Source organism: Glandiceps talaboti, chromosome 22, assembly GCF_964340395.1.
Source record: "Glandiceps talaboti chromosome 22, keGlaTala1.1, whole genome shotgun sequence".
NCBI lineage: Eukaryota > Metazoa > Hemichordata > Enteropneusta > Spengelidae > Glandiceps > Glandiceps talaboti.
The window spans coordinates 6,198,166-6,211,864 of NC_135570.1; the positions used below are offsets into that span (position 1 = coordinate 6,198,166).

General features: G+C 33.5%; 1 protein-coding gene across 1 annotated transcript in view; it reads right to left on the minus strand.

Annotated features, from left to right (window-relative positions):
* LOC144451961 (calcium-activated potassium channel subunit alpha-1-like) overlaps positions 1-13,222 on the minus strand; it is a 144,575-nt gene extending 131,353 nt beyond the window's left edge. The window contains exon 1 of the mRNA XM_078142889.1: positions 12,797-13,222. Within this exon, the coding sequence (XP_077999015.1) occupies positions 12,797-13,132 (336 nt within the window). The 5' untranslated portion in view covers positions 13,133-13,222. The remainder of the gene's footprint in view (positions 1-12,796) is intronic.
* Positions 13,223-13,699: the final 477 nt, after the last annotated feature.

Here is a 13,699-nt window from a genome sequence, read left to right on the forward strand (position 1 = left end):
CTTTGTAGTTTTGGCAGATACAGCACAGCCAGATATTAGATAAAATTTACATCAATGGCCACAATCCTGTTAAACTGGTATGTACCCTTGGCGTGTCAGTCAGTCTGTCTGTCTGTGAGTCCAATCTCCATGAATACACCTGTCTATCCATATATTAAATTATACAATTAAATATATCTCCATCTCAATAGATCAATCTATTTTATATGTTACAATCACCGAACTACCTATCTCATACAGTTATATTTACCTGCAACCATCTCTTTAAATCTACATGTATCTATGTGTCTGTCTATCTGTCTTTGTCTCTGTCTCTCCATCTATTGTTCTGTCTCTCCATCTATTGTTCTGTCTCTCCATCTATTGTTATTACATGTACATGTACACACATCTGTATCATGTCAGTCCAGCTGCTATACATGCATCACTCCACCAACACTGCCTGTCATCTAACCAGCATACACGTACAGCATAACTGATGGCTGTATGAATGCAAGTAAACACCCATACAATGTACATGAACACCTATTCTGTCTCTGCTATCTACCGAGATCTAATTATCAGTCGTTTATTACACATGTACTTATCTATCATATATTTGATGGATGACACTTCATTATCACATCATGATTACACCTGTGTGAGGTATTGTGACTGCTGACCCTGCCACTACAGTAAAGTGAAACCGTACAATCTGTTACAAGACACAACCCTCTTTCCAAAACAATGAAATAATAGGAAAGCAATTTATTTCACAAAATATCGATGGCTGGTGCAATCAGCAGCTGTTCGCCTAATCACTCAATGGAATAATTAAATATTTCATTCTGAATGTAAAGTATTAATCAATATTGCAGTCAATTTCTCTTCCTCATTTTTTCCTGAAATGTTCCTCCCCTAGATCAAATATAAAGTTAGATTTTATTCCCGTTTGCTCAGTAGGTAATAATTTATGTAAAAACAAATATCCCTTAGTAGAAAGAGGATTTGAAAATGTAATGCTTATGATGATGTTATTCAAAGTAAACAAGTCTTCTAAATTTAAACACATAGCCCCCATCACCAATGTGTCATTAATTGAGTCTAAAATATAGCATTACAATTTGGCTGGTAATCTACAAAATCGTGAACATAATACTTAGTAAGTTAGTAACATGTACACATAAAATAAAATTATGTTAATTGATTCTGAAAAATGATGCTAACTGTAGACAGATACACGACCTGATGGACAGATGAAGAGCTGTATAAACATCAACATGGGTCATTCAGATAGCATCTCCAGGCTATGACAAGTAAAACAAAACTTTTGACAGCCGTCTTTGTTTTGATCTGTAAATTGTTTATCTCAACTACTGAAAAAATTGTACACATCTGACCTCTTAATAATAATATACATGTATGTCAGTCTCGTAATTAGGTATTATTATGCCATCAGTTTTAGCCATTCAGAATCACGTTTTTTCACCCAAATTTGATACACATCCGTCTCTGGAAGATATTCAGATGTCAGGCTTGCAAGTCAAACCAGGGTAAATTTTCTGTCACTCTCATGGCAATGCGGAACTTAAATGACCTGTCTAAATCATCATATCTGTTGTGATTATGTCTCTTGGTACATTGTTTGTACATCATAAATCATTATAATATATTTTTAAATGTTTTATTTGTATTGTACTTTACGTTTTATATGTAGTCAATTCAAATTGCCCAATAGGCAATATAAGGACTTTCATTTCATATCAATCAATATGTGTATTCAATATAGTCAATATTACAATATACTCAAATAGACTTCCTATTCGATAAATTCAACACAGATACATGTACATGTACATGTATGTACCTGCATGTTCAGGTTAAGACTGTTTTGGCCAATAATTACATGTAAGTGGTACTTACAATGTACCCACCCAACACATTCCAAGTTTGCTAGGATCTTCAGCTATCTTTATTGAGTATAAATAATATTGGCAACTAAAACATGTCTAATTAATTGTTCATCTATTTGACATGGTTTGATATCTTCAAAACACTCTGTCTCTGCTGCTTTTCTGAAGTATGTGGAGTCCGACTGTGTCAACACAGAGTACCACTAGAATAGCTGTTACTAGTTTTCTAATTCAAACATTATCATATACAATGTGTATACAAGACCCATCCAGATAACCTTTGAAATTTACATCACTCATCACATATGTTTTTTAAACAGGACACATGGTGCTGGCAATATTGTTAACTCTTCAGCAGGGTGACCTGCGATTATTGATCAGTGTATGTAGCCATGGGGTTACAGAGTTGATCAAAATTATAGCTGCTAAAAATACTTAAGTAAAATACAAAAAAAAACATGTATATTGACAGAGACATATGCATACTCAAATATCGTCTATCAGACAGGTACACATACACATACGTGTGCAACTTTAAGTACACACATACTCAAAAATATACCTGCTCAGACACAAATGCACACACTGTGTACATATTTTCGTAATTCCACATTTTTTAGATTAATTTATCACATCAAGTTTAAATCTAGTACAATGTAACTAACACAACACAATGGTACAATTGTAAAGTTGTGATTGATCTACCTGCGAGCTAAATCATGTCATGCATAAAGTATATTTTCACACAAAGCATTCCTAAAATTGTACCATATTTTTCTTTTCTCACTACATCAAAAATTGATTAACACAAGCAATACTGCAGTGTCATCGTACTTATTTCCATCTTAGAAATCCAATCACGTTATACTCTTTTAATTTAAACATCACATTCGGTAATGACTGTGTTAATATCTTGTCTAATTGTGATGTGTGTTTCTGGCGTTAATTTTCATACTACCATAATAAAACCCAGTAAGTCACCATTGATCAATAAATTACAGATTTGTGTAAATTTGAATGGGGAGTACTAAAACATCACGTTTGCAATTATTTATGTGCATCACATATCCAACCCTGCACAGAATCACTCTAAAAAATGCCACTACATCGGGATCTCATTCACCAAATGACAGTTTTAAATATCCCACTTCTCGTCATAAAATTTCAGCATGTCATAAAATTTCAGATTGTGTCAAACTGACTGTATATTACTTCATAACTAGTCCATACACTCACATAGTACAAAGGAAATACAGACTATTTCAAACCACAATACAGATATCCTAAAAGCACAACTATTTTTGAATCAGATTTCCAAATATAACCTGTTTATGTGCAATATTTCCACACCACAGCACTATAACAGCATGTAACACTTCACATGACCTAGTATACATGCAAATGACTCAATTTTATAACAGCAATTCTTTAAATAGTGCATGTTCAATTATTTTCCTGGTATTGTGAATGTTCAATCACCAACGGTATTTTGAATTGAGTCAATGCTGAGACAATTGTCTCTATAGTGATAAATGTGCATTCTTTCATAATATAATTATGTATTGTATATTTCAGTAATAAATATTATCAACAACATTAATTATATGCATGTGCATTAACAAAATATCCCATGATACATGCTGAATTACCTGAAATCATTGATCTGCTACAAACAGAAAACACAGGGGGTGTTAACTCTATAATCTGAATCACACGACATCAAATTGATCACTGCTATATGTATTATACCTTTATTTACCTTGTATTCGTTATTCGAAATTTTGACTGTCATAAAATTTTCATTCCTCATAACCAGATCAGATACCAAACCAACCACACCTACACAATACGTACTCAATCTGTTCATGTCAATGGTATCCACGACAACAACAGCATCGAAGTGAGCATTCAGTTTGTATATTTAATTTACACAGAATTCTTTATTCAGAATTTTATTTTAGAATCATTTTGAACTTTTCACTAACCTCAACCAGATCAGATACCACATTGACCACACCTACACACTGTGTGCATGTACTTAATCTGTTCAGTATCAAAGGTATCCATGACAACAAAAACATTGATGATGTTTGAAATGAGCAAACACAACTGCGTGGGGTATTTATCATCACTAAAGTACCTGAATGATGTCATACAACGATATCACAGATGGCAAAGATGATGCCGTTAATTACAAACACACCAATTACATTTCAAGATGATTTTAGTTCAAACACCACACATCCTACCTAATGACAATTTATACAAAGAAGTATAAATCAACCCTGGAATAAAATTTGACATTTTGAAATACATTGAAACCAAGTTGATGGGTAAACCTCCAGGGAGTCTTTCTAATCATGTATGCTTATTTGCTACAGTATATAGCAAGGAGATGGGACCATGGTGTTGGTTGCTAGGCAACAACCTGTACTCTAGATCTTCATCATGATATCACTTAATACCTAAGCAGTTTTTTTTTCAATTTCCCAATGAGAAAAGTCTGTCATTTTGTAGAGGATTGAATGAGAATCGTCACAGTGCTAAGTAAAGAGGATATTACTGCAAGCATTACCCGATAATATTAAAACACTGCTACTCAAATGAAAATGATACATTGCATAAGATACTAAGTTTCCACTGCAATGATAGCAATCGTTTCAAATCTCAAGACAAATATTTTGGATTCATTTTGAAATACCTCAAGGCATCCCTAGAATGGTGAAACACTTTCAGTATAATTTGCTCCAATGGTGGTAATTGTTTCAAATCTGAAGAAAAATAGTTTGGGATTCATTTTGATATCCCTCAAGGCATCCCTTAAATGGCAGAACATTTTCAGTCTACCAAATTTGCTCCAATGATGGTAATCGTTTCAAATCTCAAGAAAAATAACTTTGGTTCATTATATTTGCAAATACCTCAAGGCATCCCTAGAATGGCAAAAAGTTTCAACAGTTTCATCCAGTGTATTACGATAACCATTCCCATTAGAACACATATATTCCATTATTCATGATAATGTGACAAAGTTCTACTTGACAACACATCGTGTATACAGTAAAACATGTTACAAAGGCTATTTGGACATGTATTATTATTGTCCATTTAGCAAGCTGATACATTCAAATATTAGTTTCATTACAATTTTTCTAACAGAACACTGTTGCCTATAGAAACCTTAATTTGTATACATTTGTTTGCACTGGTTCAATAAGCTTTTCTTGTAACAATAATACAACTTTCTGCACTAAATTCAATATTTTAAATAGCTTTTTTCTAAAGTTCTATCAACTCTGTGTATGATGAACAATTTGAGTTGGCAATGCTCCTGACTGTTCCATAGCCTCCAAATTGTCCTCAACTCAAATTTCCTGTTCTTGGATGCTTTGCACTAGTGGAGGTTACTATGGCAATCACTTTTATTTGCTAACTATTTAGTTAATTACTCTTAATATAACAGTTTTCATTTTAAAAAGAGGGACATATTGACCTCTTTATACATGTAATGTGTATTTCGTAATCAGGGAAAGACAATAAAAACCAATATAACAGTTTGTGCATTATCATTCCAATATATCATCAGGTGACAAACATCACATGGTTTAACATATACCCTACATGTAGAGTCTATGATTTAACATGTACATGACTTAATTAGCATGTAGATGCAATATTCTGAACATACAAATGTACTGTACTGAGTGGTGTGCCAATTTATAAATTCCTGACACCAAATCTGGTGTTACAGTACCTACTATTGGTTATCCAGACTCTTAGCTTACCAAGACTCTCAGACACTGCCCAGAGAGTCATATACAAATTTTACGCAACTTCTGCTTTTGGTTAGGAATCATGCAAATAAGGCTGTAGATTGAGTTTGTAAAATTATAATTAAATTATTTTAAATGAACTGGTATCTGTTGCTTTTGTGGGACACAAGCTTGAAATACCTGCCATTACACTCAGTACATGTATACATGTACCATTCTTGGCAGTGAACTTTCCCATGATGCATCCATCCTATCCCAAAGTGAAAGTCACATAAAATTTGAATATTATTTCCCACACTCTCAGAGTGGCAGTTGCTATAAGCAAAGCCCCAATCATCAAGAGTTGAAATCAACCATTGAAGGTACCAGGTGGTGAGGACATAGTCAAAATCAACCAATGAAGATACTGGGTTGAGAGGACATAGTCAAAATCAACCAATGAAGATACTGGGTTGAGAGGACATAGTCAAAATCAACCAGTGAAAATGCTGGATTGAGAGGACATAGTCAAAATCAACCAGTGAAAACACAGGGTTGTGAGGACATAGTCAAAATCAACCAGTGAAAACACTGAGTTGTGAGAACATAGTCAAAATCAACCAGTGAAAACACAGGGTTGTGAGAACATGGTCAAAATCAACCAGTGAAAACACTGAGTTGTGAGAACATAGTCAAAATCAACCAGTGAAAACACAGGGTTGTGAGAACATAGTCAAATCAACCAGTGAAAACACTGAGTTGAGAGGACATAGTCAACATCAACCAGTGAAGATACTGGGTTGTGAAGATATAGTCAAACTCAACCAGTGAAAACACTGAGTTGAGAGGACATAGTCAAAATCAACCAGCAATGACACTTTATTAATATAGCAGCCATAGAAACCTGCATGCAGGTGCCCTTCATGAACTGTTCTGAGAGTGGGAGCTGCAAATAAAAAATTCAACGCTTCTAGAATATGTCTTGACTAACGAGTAATAATTAGTATGCATACATGAATCGCCAATTTCCATCAGATATACTAGCATTTATCATATCTTGTGAGTATTAATTATGCAAAGTACATTAGTGACCTTTGACCGGAATCAAATGGAACTTGGAAGCCATTCATGCATGGCAAATTTATGCATGTGACATTTCAAATAGTTGTTATCAATACATTACCTGTGAACATATTTATGAAGTATACTTTCCGTACTTGTGTTTTAATCTTTACGTTTTTTTATCATCATCATCATCATCTTAGTATCAAAACTACACACCAGAAAGTAGAGTTATTTACACTTTCCAAATAGTACACATCTACTTTAATGTCAGTACAGTTATTGCTATAAAACAAATACTGCTACTCCAGTTACCCTCAGTATATTTGTTTTCATTTTGTATGTTGTTTTTAATAGTTGTCATTGGAGTCAGTTATTCAACCCTTTGATAAATCATCAATACTAAACTTCATGTTTAATCTTCAATATCTTCCCCACTCTATCTTAAAGTGGGTGGTTGTCTATTTTGGCAACCTAGGATTAAATATTTCACACACGAGTACAATATTGATATTCGTGTGTATTTGCAAACTTGAAGGGCAATAAGTTGTACAATTTACCTGCATTCCTTATCCAAATTATGCTACATGTATGAAGTATGAAAACGCTACTGATTTCCCTGCTTCTGTATTCTAAAACATGAATAAAAACACCAACAAAAGCATACATGTATACCTGTGGACTGTTATAAGTTAATTCCGAGTTGATTATGCATGGCATTGAGCAAATAGTATACAATGTATACATCGTTGCACAATGATGTAGCAGAAGCCAGAAATGCTAAAAACAGCTTATATTCTGAAGAAAAAAAACAGGCCCTGTGATCAAGGCAATATATACAGGTGTGTTTAATGAATATTTTGTGCACTTTTATCTTGTAAATTTTAGTACAAAGTATCACATTTATGGGTGATGACACACTTCGTTGCTGACAGGTGAATTAATTTATCAATTATTCCCTTATGTCATGAATAATTCCTAGGACAGCCTCCAATGCTTGGCTTCACCTCTCTTGCCTCATTCAGATTTATGCTCCTCATATTTGGTTCCATTATTAAAATAAATACGACACGAAATCACTGAAAAGGCCTCAAAATGTAATATTACATGTATGATATTTTTCAGCATAAATTTAGCAACCTTGCCATATTTAATATTTCATTCCTTCACATATCCAAAAATATTGCTTTAGAATGAATTATATTTACAGTGCTTGAGCTCCCTTGGCCATTTGGAATGAATTACAGTCAAACTAATAATGTTCTCTATTAAAAGGAAATTATCAAATGTGTAGATTTGTCTTCTTTCTGGTTATGAAAAGGGGAGTAAACCTTGCATTCTCCAGAATGTGTTGAATAGAAAACTATACATAATATAATAAAACCTTATAACAGCATAGATAGGTATTGTCTTTTTCAGATTTCACCTTCTTTGGAATTAATTTGTGGCTTTATTTTACATTTCTTTCTGCAATAATACTGTTTAAAATATGCTTGTGTAAATAGTGTGGCTTGGTGTTATATAATTGGAATCAAAATAATCAGAGACATGAGATGTTTTATCAGATAGCATTTGATTAGCTAAGGTCCAACAACTTCTTTGTTGATATCCTAAAAGATTCTCTCTCAAAAATGCAACTGATTTCAAAACACCATCGAAATTAAGTACAACTGTAAATCAAATTTATAAGGAAGAATATTCCAGAATAGACATAAATCCACCTAATTTTCAAAAACAAAAGCTTGCACCTTTAAAAAATATCAACCCTACTCCTTATCTTTTACCTATGTATTCTGTAACACATACAATGTAATTTGTCGGCCATTTTTGAAGTGGCCATTTTGAATCAAAATGGCTACACATTCATAAATCATTGCTCTCTAAATAAAATTTGATTTGCCCATGTATGATATACTGACAAAGAGAATTGAAATGTTTCAATGTAAAACAGCATAAGTTAACTTTGAGAACTTAGATTTTAAAATCTCACATTTCATACTAACTGGGGATAACTAATTTCTTTTTCCAGGTCAGTAATACACAAAATGATAAGTATTTTCAATATCCACACTTAAGTATTACGATTCCTCTGATTTCAGTTATGATTACATCAGTCTATTCACTGACAGTTAGATTTCATCACCAGAATACATGTATCTTATATCATTTGTTTCTCAGGCCCTCTATAAAATGTCTATTGTCTGCCATGATTTATCTGACATTTATACCAATAAAATACCAAGGTCTTTTGACAAGCTTCTGTGTATTCAGCATGTGTGCTGAGTATTATTCGCATTGGTCAAATGTTTATTTTACAAAAATATCCCAAGTAATCATTATGTATTATAAGCACATTAGGCAAGCATAAAGAATTTAAGGTTTGATAAAAATAGGTAGTAAAAAATTCCCAGTTTATATCCATCAATGATTATTTTATGGTGTATACATGTGCATGCATTGCATAATATTTGACTCCATATATCAAACTGGGCATATGGATGACAACTGGGTATCTATTTTAGATTTTTAATTCTTAAGACAACTCTACTATATTTTCCTATTTGCAAAAGCAATGTGAAATAACATATACCAAGTCCATGTTAATAACTAAATAAATTACAAAAAGCTAAAAACTGTGTAAAAAGTTTGTTATTTAATGTACAATAATGACTATTTTACACCTTTTTCAATGTTTTGCAATTTATTGAGTTACAAACAAGGATATCAAAACACTGGTTAGTTAGTTTTTAAAGAATTCATCAATCTGTATTTTTTTTTTTTTATGACGTCATTTTGCTACCACTAACATAGTCTTGAACTGGATGGTCAATGGTCTTTACAAGTTAATGTTCTTAGCAGTATTTTAACTATTAAAAACATGTTGAATCCTGAATCAATGTTCATAGACTCTGGGTTCACAGTATCAAATAAAAATTTGGCAAAAATAATTTAGGATTCACTTCCAAGAAATTTTGACTGTCAGTAGAACATTTTTATTAGTAACATTGCGTCATGTCGAGCAACTGGTAGAGTTTTCATACAAAATGATGTATGATAATATATTTGGGTATGAATAAATTTTAAAACAACAAATCCTTAATTTTAAATATGTTTATGCATATTAAAGGGACTCAAGCTGAGTTTATATGCTGAACTGAAAATACTTTCAAAACCTTCGATTTACTATTCTAGTATAATGTTATCAGTTAATGTCGATGCATACCTTCTATGACATCACAATTTGTGTTCCGGCATTCTTAGAACTGTTGAATGCATAGTACAGACTTCCTTCATTTTATATACAGTTTTTTATACATATAATAAATTATGTCATCGGCTTGTTTATATCATATAGTATCAGGTTTGAGTTGAGAATTGCAAATGGTGGTTAAGTATCCATCAGTAAACAGAATACTGTGAGTACATTTTAAAAATAAAATGCAGAAAAAAATACATCCCAAAAACATATAAACTTTCAAGAGCTTGTGTCCCCTTAAATCACATCTAACACAAATGGTTGACTCGAATCTGTTTCTGTGAATTGTATGATTTAATGTAGTCAGTCGATTATGGGCCCTCACTTGCAGATTGTGTCCCTTTAAACATATAGCATTAAATCAGCTTGAGAGACTAGATATATATATAAATTTCTAAATTTCATTCTGCCATCAGCATACTTATGTTACCTGAAAATGCAGATGTACATTGTGTATGTATGATATACTGTAGGAATTAATGCATTCATCACTACACACTATAGCTCTCTTGGAAACTGTCAAAAAAATGAAAAGAAAGGAAATGTGATTGAGTTCATCTATTCACCGAGTTCCTTTGTTCTATTACGTACATTTTGATGGGGAAATCATTCTTAGATGAAATATCCGTATGGTGACAGCTTTACATGATGTGACTGTACTACAGCCAGACGGTTCATTTACGTATTTAAATTTCTTTTTCTTTCTTGAAAAAAAAACTAGAATGCCGGAATAAAAAAATACTCAACTTGATAAAATATTTAATTATTTTTAACTTTCAAGTACACATCTTTTCATTTTTTACATTTTTTAAGAAAATACCTTTCTCTCTTCGAGGGCAGGTGTCAACATATAGATCATATTGATAAGAATTTTAAATTTAATTTTATTTGAATATTCTTTTACTTTGTTTTCAGTTTTACAAAATTTCAAAATGTGGACTGAGAGAAAACATACATGAACAACGATGAGCATAAAAATATAATTGCAAACATTTTAACCCTGAGTTCCATTTCATCATTTTTACAACAGTCCAAATTATATCGCTATTTATATATTTACAGAGGAAAATATGCATAATAATGCGTTGGCAAAAATGTTAATTTTTTTACTTTCATTCAGTTTCAGCAGACCTTCGATAAGTCATGGGTTGTGGGGTCCATCAAAATTACTACATTGTATTTCTTTTAGACAGTTCGATCTTTTTTTTTCAACATTCCAAATTCAGACCGAAACTAATACAATAAATCATCACAAGGACACCATACTAAAAATGTCTAAAAACTAAAAAGCTTACAACTCAGCTTGGGTTACATGAGTGTTTCGATAAGGTTGGGGAATTCCAATCCGGTAACAGAAAGGGGAAATATGATAAAAAGTGGTATTAGTTTCCAGTACATAAACCATAATCTTAGTGGGGAACCCTGGTAAATTGACAGGGGTACTCAGGTAGATTTAAAACACTGGTTATGTACTTGGAACAGTGGAACATAAGACTTACAGCCACATGGTGAGAATAGTTAAATTTTAAACCCAATCCATACCTGGTGATATACAGTACACGTATGTATTTGTCCTTCCACAATAGCTTCAAAAATCCACAAAAGTGTTTGAACACAATATTATTATGGTAAGTTCTGAAAAGCAATCCTGTGGAAGTTGCACAATGGCAGAAGAACAACAAACAGTACAATGATTGTGGCCTGACACAGTGTGCCATGACAAGAACCTATCTTGTGTGTGTGTGTTTATAAGAGACAGTATGTATTGCTCTCAGCATGAACTCCATGCTACCTCCACAAAAACATGCAATTTATTCATTACTGACCCATCCATAAGTTAACATGCACCAAATAAATGTAAAAATAAACTGTGTCTGGTAGAATTGTTTTTTAAAACTATTGCAATTATTGTCTCTTATATACTCTACGGCAGACCTATAATATCAAACGTCGCCATTTTTTCAAACTTTATGATTATTAGTCACAAATTTGTTTATTTTCACTAAATTTTGATCAAAAAGTTTAACCACACAGCACTATTGTCTGTACTGCTCATCAAAATACACGCACACACAAATCATAATGCACAAACTTGCACGATAGATTTAATAATCATTTATCAAAGTTTATCAACTGTTATTTTTTGTACCCGTTGACCCTTTGACCTCGGAATTACAAACGTTCATTCATTGCAATAAGGACCAGGAACAATTCACTAATTTTTCATATTTAGTCGCAAAAATGACCAATTTCGTGTGGCAAGTCATCGTGGAGTAAAATATTAGAATATGACGCTATCAGTTGGGGATGACACCTCAACCTGTCACTCGAAAAACTGTGACGAATCTGCAACATATTGGATGTTAAAGCGACATATGTTTTCTTCGTATTTGTCATTTTACCCGCTCTCAGAACCATTACTCATACTGACAGAGCATTAATTTTCATTTTTGTAACTGGATTTAAAATTTCAGACGTAAAATTTCACTCCGTGTGTAATTTCACAGGAGCTGAGTTCTCGATACACATGATACAGTGGACTGAATCTGTCCAATATTTGTCTTCTATCATGGCTTCATAATGAGTAGAACATGGCAGAAAATAAAGTAAACAAAATTCTGATTGCTGGAAATAGAATGGTTTTTTTTTTCTCAAATTGAGAGAGGCCTGAAAGATGTTACAGGACTTTTTCATTGACGATTGACGGATGGGGACTGTGGGACAAGTTGTCGGTCTGTCGGGGCATTTACGGCAAAGTAGTAATGTGTAGCATGTGAGAAATGTGTATATGGAATGCTGTACAGTGCATGCTGTACAGACGACTGCGGGCTTACCAATATTCTCCCACTGATGGTCTGCGCTGAAATAAGGCTCGCGGCCCAATCTTTTATAGATGTCATCCATCCTACTTCACTTTCTGAATTCTTGAAGATAGCATTGGTACTCCCTTTCCCATCATTACTTTGTCCAACGTTCGGCGGCGCTGCTTCGACCTTACCTCTACGGAGGCACACATAGGTAAACAGTCGGAACAACAATATCATCAACAGTCCTCCGAAAAATGTCACCAAGCTAGAACTCAAGAAAATGTACCATTTTCTCTCATAGCATTGGGGTTCCCCACATCCCGTGGCTAAACACTCCGACAGAGTAAGATTTGCGTACGACATGGTTCAAGTTCGTGGGAAACCGGCAACCTTCCTGTACAAACTACCCGTCCATTTTCAGCTCTCCGGTGTGATCATGATCGCCGTGTATGCTTAGCTTGATTGTCGAGAGTTGGTTGTGTTGTTGTGCGTAGCTATACCAGCCCTTATGAATATTTAATGTTATGCTAATGACATCTAAATCTGCGATATAGTGATGGCGTAAAATCGTCAGACGTTGAGTCTGACGAAGCCTGGTATCGATAACAATGACCTAAAAGAAACAAACTGTTTAATGAATATTAATTTTTCTCCTGAACATAATCATGAAAATATGTTTTAAAATAATAAATAGCGATAGAGGGCGCTATCTATATAGGGGATCATGTACGTACATGCATGTATCGCATGCCACACTGAGCGAGCTCAAAGCGATGCCGATCGCGATGGGATCGGCTCGGACAATACTAGATTCGATGTCAACAGCAACTTTCAAGCAAGTACACGTTATCAAAAAAATATAGAGAAATACCATAGTTTGACAGTCAATGGTCGTCAAAAATATGGGACATGTAAGCTTACTCAATGCAT